This window comes from Octopus bimaculoides, chromosome 1 (assembly GCF_046866305.1).
Source record: "Octopus bimaculoides isolate indiv1 chromosome 1, ASM4686630v1, whole genome shotgun sequence".
NCBI classification, from domain to species: Eukaryota; Metazoa; Mollusca; class Cephalopoda; order Octopoda; family Octopodidae; genus Octopus; species Octopus bimaculoides.
In genome coordinates this window covers 160,997,144-161,013,951 of record NC_142928.1, presented here as the reverse complement: position 1 = coordinate 161,013,951, position 16,808 = coordinate 160,997,144, and the positions used below count along the sequence as shown (strand labels likewise).

The following is a 16,808-nucleotide window of genomic DNA, read 5'->3' as shown; positions in this document are numbered from 1 at the left end:
TGACTGAAACAAGTAAAAGAAAAAAGAATAAAAGAATAATGCTTTATTTTATTTCAAACTTGAAAAGAAAAAGTAATTTTAAAATTTTCCTTTATTTCAGGAGAAACAGTTTCAAATGACCATAAACTTGTTTGTTAACATGTTTGTCTTGCCTTCTCTCAATAGTAAGTAAAATCTGGCTTATTTTTCAAATTATTAATTTGTTTTCATATGTGAAACCGTCAAAGCATGCAAATGAGAATTAGCCCTTCTCTTCATATACATTCTGAGTAACATCAAGTTTTCCCTTCATAAGTTCAAAGTTACTCTGGTAGCTGAAGGAAATTGGGAATGTGTATCATATAGAATGCATGGACACCATGGAAAGGTCTTGTGTATCACATGTGATATACAGAACAAATCTACAGCTAACATGTATTAGAGTAGGGAAGTGGAATATATGAGCATATGGGTATGTGTCTCAAAATTTAAATTTTGTATTTAGTTAAAATTGTATTAAGGAGTGGAACATGCAATTTCCTGTAACTCAGACCATCTCAAAATTCAAAAGGTGTTGCCCTTGAGGATAGTGAGGGTGATATGCTGGAACAGCCATTCTGACTCACGAGGCTTGTAGACAGCCATCTTTGCCCCAATAGCGGCGAGCAGAGCAGGGATATGGTCTTCCAAGGCAAAGCCTTAATAAATAAGGCTTTCAAAAGAAACAATCCATTAAAATATCTTGTTCCACTCAGAACATATATTTACAGAGCTGAGGCAATGACAAATGACCGAGACCTTTGCTAATATACCATGTCTGAGAAACCTGTCAAGCCAAGTGAGATCATAGTTGTGGCCAATGCTGGTATTTTGTAACTGGCACCTGTGCTGGTGGCACATAAAAACCACTCTTGGAGTGGTTGGTGTTAGGAAGAGCATCCAGCTGTAGAAACCATGCCAAACCAGATTGGAACCTAGTGCAGCTCCCCAGCTTACCATTTTTCAGTCAAACTGTCCAACCCATGCCAGCATGGTAAACAGACGTCAAATGATGATGATGACGATGATAAACTATAATAAAAAATAGGTGCAGCATGGCCAAATGGTTACAAAGTTCACTTCATAATCATGATGTTACAGTTTCTATTCCATTGCATAGCATCTTGGGCAAGTGTCATTTTCTAGATACAGGTCAACCCATACCTTGTGAGTGGATAGATGGAAACTGTGTAAAAAATCCATCAGATGGATTGTATCAGTAATTCAATAATCCAGTGTTGTCACATATTGTATCACACTGATTCTACTTGAGAATTACATTAAGGGTACATATGTCTGTGGAATACTCAACCACTTATACAGCGCTTGTCTTAAGGCACAAGCACACAGAGTAGTTACCTGGAGGCTTCATTGCTACATAGGCCTTGGGGCCCAATTCTGATTTATGTAAGCTGTGATTTGTCAATAAATATATAGGCCCTAGTGCATTGATCAGCCCAGGGGTTTATCACACGGCTAAGACACACTCACACACTTATTCAATGGTTCTAATAGTTCAGTTGATCAAACCATTCAACACTCCTAGTCAGAAATTCTAACTAAATCCATTCATTATTATTAGAAGAGAAAAATAAAAACACATATTTAATGATATAAAACTACTGACTGCAAGGTTATATTTTACAAACAAACAGAATAACATTGAACTTAAAATTATTTTGGAGAGAGAAATCAGATTTGTATTTGTGTACTATATATTTTTGTTATTTGTTTTTTTTTCTGTGTAATTCTCTCTTTGTGTGTGTGTGTATGTGTGTGTATGAGAGAGAGAGAGAGAGAGAGAGACAGACAGACAGACAGACAGACAGAGAGCATGTGTTGTGACCTTCAGCTCGTTCATATGTCTTAAGGTAATTTTAGTTCCCTTTTCGCTTTTTAAAATGACAATATTATGTAATGAGGATGATAATATCTTTTGAAAAGCTACATATATGCATATAAGACAATCATGATAGGAACTGTGTAACTATAAATTTCCTTTTACACTGTAATCCTAAATTTGGTTCCTCTTATTGTAATCTTTATATCTTTGAGAATGTTGATATCTTTTGAAATAAGATAATTTCTATCTCCTGCTTCAAGAGTTAATCAGAGTAAACATCCACCAGAGATTATAAATATTTTTGTATCCTGTAATATTCTTCAGAAATCATATCAGTGATTGTATTAGTCAGAAGACACTTGACATAAATAACTTCCTATAATTCTCCCTATACAACTGGTTCTGCCATGGCTGTGTGGTTAAGAAGCTTGCTTTGCAGTCGTGTGGTTTAAGGTTCAATCCCACTGTGGAGTATCTTGGGCAGGTGTTTTCTACTATAGCCCCAGAACGACCAATGCCTAGTGAGTAAATTTGTTAAACAGAAACTATGTTGAAGCCTGTTTCTGCCTCTCTGTCTCTCTGTCACACTCTAATCTTTCATCATTGAACACAAGATTACCTCCTTTAATGCCCCCTCCCCTTTCAAAATTCTATGTCTTGCAAATTACTTGGAAACCCTGCTAGTGCTGGTGCTACATAAAAAGCATCCAGTCCACTCTGCAGAGTGGTTGGTGTTAGGAAGGGCATCCAGCCATAAAAACCATGCCAAAACAAGCACAGTAGCCTTCTACCTGGTCAGCTCCTGTCAAACTGTCCAACCCATGCCAGCATGGAAAGCGAAGGTTAGATGATGATGATGATGATGATGATGATGATGATGTGATGATATATATTTATATCATCACATCATTTACACACACACACATACGCTCAAATATATGTATATATATATATACACACACACACACACACACACACACACAATGGGCTTCTTTCAGTTTCCATCTACCATTGCCACTCACAAGGCTTTAATTAGCCCATGGTTAAGGAAGAAGACAATTGCTCAAGGTGTCACACAGAGGCACTGAACCCAAGACCGCATGGTTGGGAAGCAAGCTGCTCAAACGCACAGCCATGCCTCTGTGTGTTTGTCTTTGTATTTGTTCCCTGCCACTGCTTGACAACCGGTTTATTTATGTCCTCATAACTTAGCAGTAAGGCAAAAGAGAATAATAGAATAAGTATTAGATTTAGAAAAGTAAGTACTGGGGTCTATTTGTTTGACTAAACCCTTGAAGTGTGTGCACCAGCATGGCTGCAGTCCAATGACTGGAACAAGCAAAAGACGTGGCATATATACCCATTACTCTTTTTTCATCTTCAGTCTCATTGTTTGTTTATATCTGACATCTCAGATACAAAACTTCATAACTTCGAAGTTGGTGGGGGTTGACAACAGGAAAGGCATCCAGCCACATAAATTCTATTTCAACAAATTCTAACAGAAGCAAGCATAGAAAGGTGGATGTAAAGTGATTACGATGATGCACGTATATATATATATATATATATATATATATATATATATACATATATAGTTTTAGGGAAAATAACCAATTTTCAAGAACTCATCGATGAAAATCCACTATCACATATAGAAAAATTAATAATTAAAAGCACAATAAATGAGTATAATATAAAGTAAAGTAAATATCATAAGATAAATATAATAAAAAGATTACACGTGTTTCATAACCAATTTTCAAATAGAAAAGAAATTTAAATCGATTAAAATCAATTGAAATTATCGAAAATAAATTCTATTCAAAAATATAGCTACTCGTCAGATCGTAAGTAGAACAATAATTAGATATATATCTCAACCAACAATAAGTACCAAATGAATTAATATGAAATACTTATTTATATAAAGATAGAAAAATTATTTAAAAAATATCATAATATCAAAATAATAACCATTCAATAATCATCCCTTCATCCATTATAATAACATGTATATTATATACAAAAAACATCTTACATAAATTATCATTGTTTTAAATTATCATTGTTTTAAATACAAGTTGAACAAAGTTTAAGTTTTAAATAATAATGAAGATAAAATTAGTACATATTTAACTGGTGTAATAGTTAAAGCTATACTATTTAAAGCTAAAGACGTTTATTTAATTATAATTAAAGATCAATTGAATAATAGAAAAATACAAGATTATTTATTTCTACAAACGTAATAATAAAAAATATGAATGAAAAAATTATGAATGGAAAAATTATGAATGAAAAAATTAGGAAAGAAAAAATTATTAAGAATAAAAGATTAAACTTTATATATATATACAAAGTTTTGATTTAAAAAAAAAACTTTAACGAAATTATAAACTATAAAGATTAATAATTAATCAAATATTATTAATCAAAAATAATCGAAAATATATCAACACTATTCAAATCAAAGTTCTAATATTATGTTGAAATGAAACTATAACTTCTAAATAATTTAGTGTTAAATAAGTTATCTATTAAAAATAATCTATAAAGAACCAAATGAATAATATAAAAACAAGAATACATATTATTTTCAAATAGTAGAAAATCTTTAGCAAAGTGAAAAACAGTACTTATCCAAATTTTTCCGTAATTCAAACTGAAAACTAAGACGTTATCTAATAGCTATAGCGTTTTAAGCAAGAGTTCGCGCGAAAATACTACGTTAAAATAGAACGTTAAAATAGAGAATAGAATACGAAAGCATGAATGAAATAATAATACTTAAATAAATGAATGAAAAATTAAAAATTTATATAACTAACAACATAAAAAGAACAAAAAACTATAGTTATCTTATAAAACATATTAATAAATATTAAATTCTAATATATAATAAATAAATAATAATACTAATAGTCGTAAATTAAATAATATTATGAAATAAACTAAAATACTACTATTGATTTAGTCTTATCAAAATCGTAGTGTCATTGTAATATAAAACCTTAAACTTACTAAAATATTAACCTACCAATAAAAACAAAATATAACTACTAGAATAATTAAATAGATACCCCAACACACACCCTAATACATGCACCTTATTATAATAAAGCCCTGCAAGAAGCGGGATATACTAATAATATAAAATTTTTTAATAATCCGAAATATTTTTATAATTGTAGTAATAATAATTATATTAATAATGACCTTTTTAATAGACATAACTTTTATACTCATGATAATGTCTTCTTAGGTAATAATAAGAATAATAAGAATAATTGGTATTATAAAAAATTACCTAAACATAAACTTAATTTTAATGGAAACAATTTTAAATATTATTTTAATTTTTTTAATGATAATAATAAATTTAATAATAATAATAATAAATTCAATAATATCTATAATAAGAACAAACTCTGGTTAATTATTCCATACGGCGTTCAAGTTAAAACTAACATTATTAATGAAGTTTTTAAAGTTATTGATTTATTCCTTAGAGATAATAAAAAATATCATTATATTTTTTCTAAAAATAATCTTGGTGTAGGTTATTCCACTACTAATAATGTTGCTAATATTATCTCTTCTTTTAATAAATCTAAGTTAAATAAGTACTACAAATTTAAATTTAATAATTATTTTAATATTAATTTTAATAGTAATAATGTTGACCAGGATATAATTAATTGTACATGTTTAGATAAAACTAAATGTAATTTTAATAATAAATGTAATTTGAAAGATGTAGTGTATAAATGTATAGTGAAATTATTGAATGAAAATAAACATAATGGTTATAATTTAAATAAGATTTATATAGGCTCGACTTCTAATAAAATTAAATTAAGAGTAGCTCAACATATGCACATAGAAATTTAATTAATTCTACTGGCCTCAGTAAATATATTTGGGAACTTAAAGCTAAAAATATTAACTATATTTTAAAATGGTAGATAGTTTGTAAAGCTAAATCCTATCATATAGGTAATAACTTTTGTAATTTATGTAATAATGAATTTAAAGAGATATTATTTCATAAGGATAATAATTTACTTAATTCTTTTGATGAACGAAAAATAAAATGTAGACATAAACTACTTTATTTATATAAAAACTTTAGCTAATGATTTTTTATTTATTTTGTTTATATGGGTATGTGTATATGCATGTATATGTATATATATGAGTGTGTGTGTTTTAGTCTATATGCGTTAGTATGTATGTATATTTTTAGGTGTATGTATATATGTTTACGTATGTATTTATATAGGTTTAAGTGTATATATATATGTGTTGTTTTTTTATATATGTTTGTATATTGAGTGTATATTTGTATTTACATGTATGTATAAAGATATATATTTGTGAGTATAGATGTATATTTATATATATTGTGCGTGTGAGTGAGTGCGTGAGTGTAGTTTTGTTTTAAATATTCCTTATTTATATATTTATTTGAGTGAATTTTTATTTGTGTGTATATTTTGTATATTTTTATATATATATAGTTATGAGTATTTTTGCGTATATGTATATGTATATTTATGTATGTACTTATGTAAATGTGTATATATATGTATATATATGGGTATAAGTATATATGTGAGTGTGTGTAATTTGTCTATATAAATTAGTAGGTATATATATATAAGTGTATATATATATATTTAAGTATATGTGTATATATATATATGTATATATATGTATATGTATATATGTATATGTATATGCATGTTTTTTCTGTGTATATATGTGTATTTTTATATGTATGTATATATGTCTGTATATGTGTATCTATATAATATGTATATTTGAGAGCATGGGAGGGTGAGTGTGTATTTATATATATTGTTCTTTATTTATTATATGTGTGTATAAGTGTATTTGTTTTTATATGTATGTTTTGGTAGGTACATGTGTGTATGTGTAGATATATATTTATGTATATATATATATATATGGTAGTGTGTATGTTTTGGTCTATATGTGTTATATGTATTTATATATATGTGTGTATTTATGTATATATGTGTATGTATGTTTTTATTTATGTATATGCTTTTATTAGTGTTTATGTGTATATATGTGTGTATGTTGTGTGTATATACGTATATTATTTTGTATATTCGTATGTATATATGTTTATATGTTTTATATATAAGTATGTATATTTGTATATGTATGTAAGTGTATATATATATATATATATATATATATATATATATATATATATATATATATATGTATGTATGTATGTATGTATATATATATGTATGTATGTATTAGGGTGTGTGTTGGGGTATCTATTTAATTATTCTAGTAGTTATATTTTGTTTTTATTGGTAGGTTAATATTTTAGTAAGTTTAAGGTTTTATATTACAATGACACTACGATTTTGATACGACTAAATCAATAGTAGTATTTTAGTTTATTTCATAATATTATTTAATTTACGACTATTAGTATTATTATTTATTTATTATATATTAGAATTTAATATTTATTAATATGTTTTATAAGATAACTATAGTTTTTTGTTCTTTTTATGTTGTTAGTTATATAAATTTTTAATTTTTCATTCATTTATTTAAGTATTATTATTTCATTCATGCTTTCGTATTCTATTCTCTATTTTAACGTTCTATTTTAACGTAATATTTTCGCCCGAACTCTTGCTTAAAACGCTATAGTCATTAGATAACGTCTTAGTTTTCAGTTTGTATTACGGAAAAATTTGGATAAGTACTGTTTTTCACTTTGCTAAAGATTTTCTACTATTTGAAAATAATATGTATTCTTGTTTTTATATTATTCATTTGGTTCTTTATAGATTATTTTTAATAGATAACTTATTTAACACTAAATTATTTAGACGTTATAGTTTCATTTCAACATAATATTAGAACTTCGATTTGAATAGTGTTGATATATTTTCGTTTATTTTTGATTAATAATATTTGATTAATTATTAATCTTTATAGTTTATAATATCGTTAAAGTTTTTTTTTAAATCAAAACTTTGTATATATATATAAAGTTTAATCTTTTATTCTTAATATTTTTTTCTTTCCTAATTTTTTCATTCATAATTTTTCCATTCATAATTTTTTCATTCATATTTTTTATTATTACGTTTGTAGAAATAAATAATCTTGTATTTTTCTATTATTCAATTGATCTTTAATTATAATTAAATAAACGTCTTTAGCTTTAAATAGTATAGCTTTAACTATTACACCAGTTAAATATGTACTAATTTTATCTTCATTATTATTTAAAACTTAAACTTTGTTCAACTTGTATTTAAAACAATGATAATTTAAAACAATGATAATTTATGTAAGATGTTTTTTGTATATAATATACATGTTATTATAATGGATGAAGGGATGATTATTGAATGGTTATTATTTTGATATTATGATATTTTTTAAATAATTTTTCTATCTTTATATAAATAAGTATTTCATATTAATTCATTTGGTACTTATTGTTGGTTGAGATATATATCTAATTATTGTTCTACTTACGATCTGACGAGTAGCTATATTTTTGAATAGAATTTATTTTCGATAATTTCAATTGATTTTAATCGATTTAAATTTCTTTTCTATTTGAAAATTGGTTATGAAACACGTGTAATCTTTTTATTATATTTATCTTATGATATTTACTTTACTTTATATTATACTCATTTATTGTGCTTTTAATTATTAATTTTTCTATATGTGATAGTGGATTTTCATCGATGAGTTCTTGAAAATTGGTTATTTTCCCTAAAACTATATATTTTATATATACTTTATCTATAAGGCTCAATTTAATTTTAATTTTTTATAAATTGATTTTAATTGAGTTTTTTACCTGTAATTTTGGATTTTGTCCCTAATATTATTATTATTATTATATATATATATATATATATATATATATATATATATATATATATATATATATATATATACACACACATGCATGCACGCACACACACACACACACACACACATGCACAAAGACACACACATACACATATAAATGTGTATTTGGAAGGATATGTTATCTGGGCAGATACTATATTGGCTCTCAGTTACTTTGATCAGTATTTAATGTCTGTGGCTATTGTTTGCTGACAGTCACTCTGTGAATTCTTTTGATGGGTAATTCCATGTATGCTTTGCTGGACAGTAAAACTGTCTGGAGTGTATATTATTTGTTCATCCACAAAATTAATTTTACAATTTTATACAGCATATTATAATGACCTACGTGTGTTTCCATTGCACAGGCTACTGGCAGTTGCAGATGCAGCCTGGAACTATTATCAGTGCAGCTTCTTCAGGGTCTATCCGTTTGGTCAGTCTCAAAATCACTTTGAGACTGCGTCTGCAACAGCCAGTAGTCTGTGCAGTGAAAACGGCCAGTAGTCTGTGCAGTAGGTCATTATAATATTATCAACATCATCGTCGTCATTTAACGTCCGCTTTCCATGCTAGCATGGGTTGGACGATTTGACTGAGGACTGGTGAAACCAGATGGCTACACCAGGCTCCAATCTGATTTGGCAGAGTTTCTACAGCAGGATGCCCTTCCTAACGCCAACCACTCAGAGAGTGTAGTGGGTGCTTTTTACGTGCCACCGACACGAAGGCCAGTCAGGCGGTACTGGCAACGGCCACGCTCAAAATGGTGTATTTTATGTGCCACCCGCACAAGTGCCAGAAAGGCGACGCTGGGCACAGGTGCCATCACAATTTCGCTGTCGCTTGCCCCAATAAGTCTTCGCAAGCTGAGTTTCATGTCCAATGAGGGAGACGACGTTGGCATGGATGCCAGACGTCAAATTTAACTCGATTTCTATTTCACTTGCCTCAACAGGTCTTCGCAAGTGGAGTTTAAAATTGTAAAATAAATTTTGTGGATGAACAAGCCTCCTTACTCTTTATTATTATTAATAATAATGAATGATACACATATATATGTGTGTGAAGGCACATGGCTCAGTGGTTAGAACATCAGGCACACAAACATGAGGTAGTGAGTTCAATTTTCAGACCAGGTGGTGTGTTGTGTTCTTGAGCAAGCCACTTTATTTCGCATTGTTCCAGTTCACTCAGCTGTAGAAATGAGTTGTAACATCACTGGTGCCAACCTGTATCAGCCTCTGCCTTTCCCTTGGAGAATATCAGTTGTGTGAAGAGGGGGGCTGGTATGCATGGGCGACTGCTGGTCTTCCATAAATAACCTTGCCTGAACTTGTGCATCGGAGGGTAACTTTCAAGGTGTAATTCCATGGTCATTCATGACCAAAGGGGGTTTTTACCCTCTCTGTGTGTATGTATTTACACACACACACACACACATGCATACATACACACACATTTGTTGCCCTTTTGCAGGATCACAATATTCCCAGGGAGGTACTATATTATTTAGGTTAAGAACCACTGTTCAGAGGTGTCTCAAGTATTTGCTCCCTACATTACATATATTAACACTAACTTAAATATTGCTTTTCATGTGATGTGTCCTTGAAGTTATTATCCTAAAGCGAGCTATGTACCTTAATTAGAGGCTTGGCTAGTACGTTTATCTCATAGCCTTATACCATGCTCCTTACAAGTAAAGTTTGAATCAGACTACCAGTCTATGTGTGTGGATTATTTATATATTTATTTTGTGTGTTCAACTTGACTGAAACCCATCAAGATATGTATTTTATTTCATTACCATCAAATATTTATTTTATTCAAAAGAAGTAAATGATTAATTATTTATAAATTATTTATTTCAGAAAAGGGTGTAACTGGAATCCCTATATCTACACTTATCAAAACAGACAAAATAAGCAACACGAAATTACAGTTTGGCATGGTGAGTTAATCTGTGTAAAATATTTCTTCAATAGATCTGAAAACTGAGCTATTTTATAGAAAGTGATATAGAAGCTGTGATATGGTCGTTGGCAAGACTGTGTGGCTGAAGATGATTCTGGATTCCATCTCATTGTGCAGTGCATTATGTATGTTGCCTTCTACATTGAATGCATTATAATTGTTGTATACTGTCAATGGATATGTAGGGAGAGGAAAACAGTAAGAGGTATAGAATTAATTGATGAGGTCACATCTCAAAATACAGTTTCACTAATGTGACAACACAAGATTGAGACATGTAGATTCTGTACATCACATGCATCCCTCCCACTCCAACATAGAAAAACAGGTATTAAAACAATGATACTGGTCACTTCAAGTAACTCATTATGTGCAGGCAAGTACCATGTCATTAATAGTAAAGTCTGAGTCATCTGAATCTGTGATATAGGCTTAACTTCTTTTCACTTCTTTAATTCATTGTACCAGAAATTTGGAGGTCAAATTAATATTGTAGACTCTACTGGACGGTTTTGATCTCTACAGTCTTTTTGTGAAATTTGATAAGTCATAAGATTAATAAAGCTGTGATATTTCATTTCATATTCGATTCATAGAGAGATTATTTCCTATACAAAATACATAAATTATATATTGATATATATTGGAATATTTTAAAAGTTGAGGAGCATGCATTTTAAATATATGAAGGGAGGTAATCAAGTTCGACCAAAACTGAAGAAATCAGAACAATTTTATATTCATCCACTTTCGCATCACGAGGGAGATCCATGACTACGTTGTGTATATACTTCTAAATAATTAGGAGATATTGATTTTAATCATAATAAAAATTAATATTGGTTTCATAGAGAAATTAGCATTATTGAAAATGTATTTCAAATAAAGACATACAAATTTTTTTCACTTTCATATTTAATTTATAATATGTCATTTGTGAGGGCAATTTGGTTTGTGATTAAAAGAAATTGATTGCACTAAACGTCTTTTCAGAATCCTCGAGTTGTTTAAGTTTATTAAAATGTAAGGACTACCCCCATATATATACAATATACTTCATTACATTGCATATTGGAATCACAGCCTACCAGAGTAAAGATAAACAATATTTGTACTAAACTATACATAACACAGTGATCTCCCTTGTATGAGCACCACAGTTACGCCTGAAACCTCAGACCGCCTAGTAGCTGACATATTCCTACAGCAAAATTAGATTCTAACTCAAAAACAATAAAATGTAATTTTGCATAAATAATTTATCTGAAATGTTTTTTCTTTATTTTTTAACAATAATAATACTGATAATTTCGTTTTGGGATTTGGTTTGCAAGATTTTTTATGTGATTTCGTGTGTTGAAGCATATTCTGTTGTGTCTGGGGAGAGTCATTTTCTTATTGTGCCTTAAAATTTAACACACTCACCGGAAATTTAACACACTCAACGAAAATTTTAGGAAAATAAAAATAAGAAATAAGTGGAAAGTTTACCGGTGAGTGTGTTAAATTTTAAGGCACAATAAGAAAATGACTCTCCCCAGACACAACAGAATACTGATAATATTTTACTTTAATCATACACCTGTTTTGTTTTATTTTATTTATTTTTTTATTTTACGTTTGATCTGCCAGTCCAGTAATATCGGCTTTTGTTTTCTTTCCCAGAATTCTGCCCTGTTGATGACTGATATTTCTTTGAATTTTACTGAAGTTGATAATGAATGGGATTTTGGAATCCTACAACTGATACAAAATACTTTGGTGGTGCCAAATTATGTGATGAGTGTATCCCTATTTACAACATTACAGACTGCATTTTCAGATGACCCTAACAGGTTTTACAACCAAGAAGATACCCTTGATGATATTTCATTTTATAATTAGAAAATGAAATAGTTATATTGGAAAATTCAATGAATATGAAGTTTTATTTTAAAGTTTTTCTCTAAATTTTGTTTTCCATTTATATTTCTTGATATTGTTAGAACTTATAAAGTGGCGAGCTGGCACAATCGTGAGCACACTGGACAAAATTGCTTAGTGACATTTTGTCCATCCTTACATTCTGGCTTCAAATTCCACCAAACTTGACTTCGCCTTTCATCTTTTTGAGGTCAATAAAATAAGTACCAGTTGAGCACTGGGTTTGAGGTTATCAACTTGACCATCACACCAAACATGTTGGCTTTGTGCTAAAATTTGAAACCAATATTGTTAGAAATTATGTTTTTTGTGACTAAACTAAGGAGTGCATGGTAAACATATATTTGATTATAATTTTTAACCAAATATATGAAATGTGTAAATGACAGAAACAAGTAAAAGAATATAAAGCTGAATATGAAAGTGAGTTAAAATGTCTGACTAGACTCTCACATTTATATTCTCTTCTTTGCTTTCCAAATGTCTACCACATATAACAATTTAAATCATCAAATTTTAATTTTGTTCAGAATATATTTTGAATTTTATTTTTTTATCATATTTTACAGCTTTAGTTCATTTTCCTTTCAATAAAATATAATTTTACAGCTGAATATCTTTTCTGCTCAGTTAAATGAGAAATAAAGTGAATGTGTTTACAGATGTCATCAAGTAGAATGAAAATGGATGCTAGGGAGAGAGAAAAGGGAGGTGGGGAAGACTAGCCTTTGGATAAGGGAATTTTATTGCTAGTCCTCCTTTTCCTCTTCTACTTAGCATTTATTTTCCCTCTGCTTAATGACATCTGTAAACACACCCACCTTATTTCCTTTTTGGGTGATCTACCTTCTAATTAATACTTTCATTGGTCATTTAATTTTGATTGTTTTTACTTTATTCTTTTTTCAACTTACCATTTGTGTCATGGCTAGTTTGATAATTCATTTGTTCATCTCCACGTAACTATGTAAACAATTTATAGGTAATAAGACCAGAAGATAAGCTAAGCTGGTTTAATGTATGTTACAACTTATGTAACAAGCATCGCTTTGGTATGAAACATTTGTAGTTTATATTTTACTTGTTCCATTTTTTACTTTCTTGAATTTTTAGTTGCATTTTTACATGAGTTGTGTGGTGACTGTCAGCTTATTGAAATTTCTTATAATTTCAATATGGAATGAAGTTTGTAACTTACGATGTTAATAAACCTTTTTTTATTGTATATTGTCCTGTTTTTGTCATTTATACTAGCTGCATAAATGCTCAATGCTTACTGATGACTTACACTTGGATCCCTGGATCATATCTATTATTTTATATATATATTATATAGTAAATCCAAAAAAGAACAAACACACAAAAAAAAAACGCGAGGACGTGGTACATGTAAAGTATTAACAGATGCTCAGGGAAGAAAAGAAAGATGGTTTAACATTTTGAGCAGACGCTCTTCTTTGGAAACAGAGGAAAGTCCAGTAGAAGGGAAGATGGAGGACATTGCCAATGATTCACATCTGGTTACATTTTGAAATGAGCAGAAGGGAATGGGTGAAGGAAAAGTTCTTTCTGAGACAGGAGAGTGTAAGAGGAGGTATGTGTGTGTGTGTGTGGGTATGTGCGTGCGTGCAAGTCTCTGTGTGTGTGTGTGTGTGTGTTTTTGGCTGTTTATATGCGTATGTGTGAGTCAACTTTGTGTCGCTTAATGTTGTAGGAAGAATTCAGTAGCAGGAATGACAGTCTTTTGTGTAGTTGTGTGTCTCTTCACATGTGCGTAGAGGAATGGTCAGTAGAAAGGTGTTTCAATAGCAGTTTGAAGTATGGTTGTGCATATTTATGTACGTGTGTGCATGTATGTATATGTTTTGTGTGTGCATGTGTCTGTGTGTGCATATGTGTGTGTATGCATGTATATGTGTGTGTGTGTTTGTGTGTGGAGTATATGTGCATTCCTCTGTGTGTGTATGTGCATTTGTGTATATGCCCATGTATGTGTAATTGTGTGCATGTATGTATGAGTGTGTAGTGTGTATGGGAGGTATGTGTGAGTTCATATGCATGTGTGTGTGTGTGTGTGTGTATATGTATATTATCTGTGTGCGTGTGTATGTGTGTGTGAAGGTATATGTGTATTTTTGTGCATGTATGTGCGTGCGTGTGTGTGTATGTGCATGTAGTGTGTACGTGTATGTTTGTGTATGTGTGTGTGTTAGGCATGTGTGCATTTCTTTGCATGTGTACGCGTGTGTGTATATGTATGTATGTGTGTCTATGTATGTGTGTGTGTGTAGAGTATATGTGCATTCCTCTGTTTGTGTGTGTGTGTGTGTATGTGGAGTATATATGCATTCATCTGTGTGTGTGTGTGTGTGTGCGCATACATGTGTGTGTGTGTATATGCCTATGTATGTGTAATTGCGTGAGTGTATGTATGTGTTGTGTGTGTGAGGTATGTGTGCGTACATGTGCGTGTGTGTATGTATGTGCATGTTTATATCTGTGTGTGCGTGTATGTGCATGTGTATTTGTGTTCATGGGTGTGTGTATTTTTTCATATGTGTAATATGTACGTGTGTGTATATATGTGTGCGTGTATATAGAAATAAAATAAAATATATATACACACATATATTAGTAAGCTTGAAAATGGAGAAACTCAATGAATATAAATTGATTTATTAAGTATTTAACATTCCCTACAATTGTTTCACTTTGCACCCAATTTAAATTACAAAACATATATAACAATATAAATTTGCATTTTGACAACCCTAGGTGGAAGATCTTCGGGGCAAAATGGACATTACAGAGTTTACATTTTGATCAATTGAAATACTCCAACAGACTGAGCAGACGAAAGCATGTTTATTGTTTGTGTGTGCGCATGCATTAATGTTTTCATTTTTATTTAATACAATAATAATAGTAATCATGAATTAAAGTATATAAGAATTAAGATAAAGGATAAAAATAAAGATTAATAATAGATAATGAAACTAATGAAGCACAGAAATAATAAAAATAAAAAATAAAAGGAAAATAAAAAATGAAATAAAAGTATTTTTTACAAAACATGGATGTTCATGGTCCATTTTGGTTTATGTGTGAGTGTAAGTTCATGTGTTTCCATGTGTGCACGTATGTGTATATATGTATGTTTACTGCCTAAGTTGACATTTGTGTGCTATATATATAGTGTAGTGTTCCATGATGGTAAGATCAACAAAAATGTACTCTGGTGAGAAACAATATTATTTAATAAACATGATATGTTTTTATGTGCTATTGTTAGTTTCATGTGATAAAAGCATCTCAGACAGTATCTTTTAGCATGTCTGGTACCTTATCACAATCATTGGGCAATACCCACATGGCATAACAAGAACAAGCTAAAAATAGGACGATAAGATGAGAGAAAAAAAAAACAAGAAAAGGTGAGAAAGTAGCAGATATAAAAGGCAGAAGGTTGAAAAACTGGAAAATGAAAAAGAAAATAGAATGAAGCAAAAGGGGGAGAATTACAGTTATGTCCTCTTTGAGCATAGACTATAAAGCTGAAAGGATAGTGGCCTAGAATCTGTGGTATAGCTGCTCAATTTGGAGAGGCTGGTATTTTTCAATTTGCAAACAGAGACTTAGCTAAGTTGTACTACAGACTCTAGGCTACTATCCTTTCAGCCTTTGTGGTCAAAGGGAACATAACTCTAATTCTTACCCTTCTGCTTCATTCTGTTTTCTTTTTTGTTTTCCATTTTTTTCAACCTTCCACTTTTTCTCATTTTTTTTCTCTCATCCTATCATCCTATCATCCTATTCTTAGCTTGTTATGCCATGTGGGCATTGCCTGAAGATTGCGATAGGACATCAGACAGTATTTGTAAATGAGCATCATCATTATACAAGCAAATCTGTTCATTTCCAGTATTCTGTGTAAAACATGTCTAGCTATAGGAAAATATTACCTTACTTGAAAATAGTTGGAGTTTAGCACCAAGAAGGGCATCCATTTGTAGAAAATCTACCTTGACAAATTCCATCTAACTTATACAAGCATGGAAAGGTGAACAATATATATATATATATATATATATATATATATATATATATATACACA

The 16,808-nt window shown here is 29.9% G+C and overlaps 1 protein-coding gene across 1 annotated transcript in view; it reads left to right on the top strand.

Moving 5' to 3' along the window:
* The window catches only part of LOC106882872 (bactericidal permeability-increasing protein), a 65,234-nt gene extending 51,315 nt beyond the window's left edge, over positions 1–13,919 (top strand). Inside the window, exons 13-15 of the mRNA XM_089361691.1 lie at positions 101–164; positions 10,669–10,748; positions 12,437–13,919. Of these exons, the coding sequence (XP_089217817.1) occupies positions 101–164; positions 10,669–10,748; positions 12,437–12,655 (363 nt within the window). The 3' untranslated portion in view covers positions 12,656–13,919. The remainder of the gene's footprint in view (positions 1–100; positions 165–10,668; positions 10,749–12,436) is intronic.
* Positions 13,920–16,808: the final 2,889 nt, after the last annotated feature.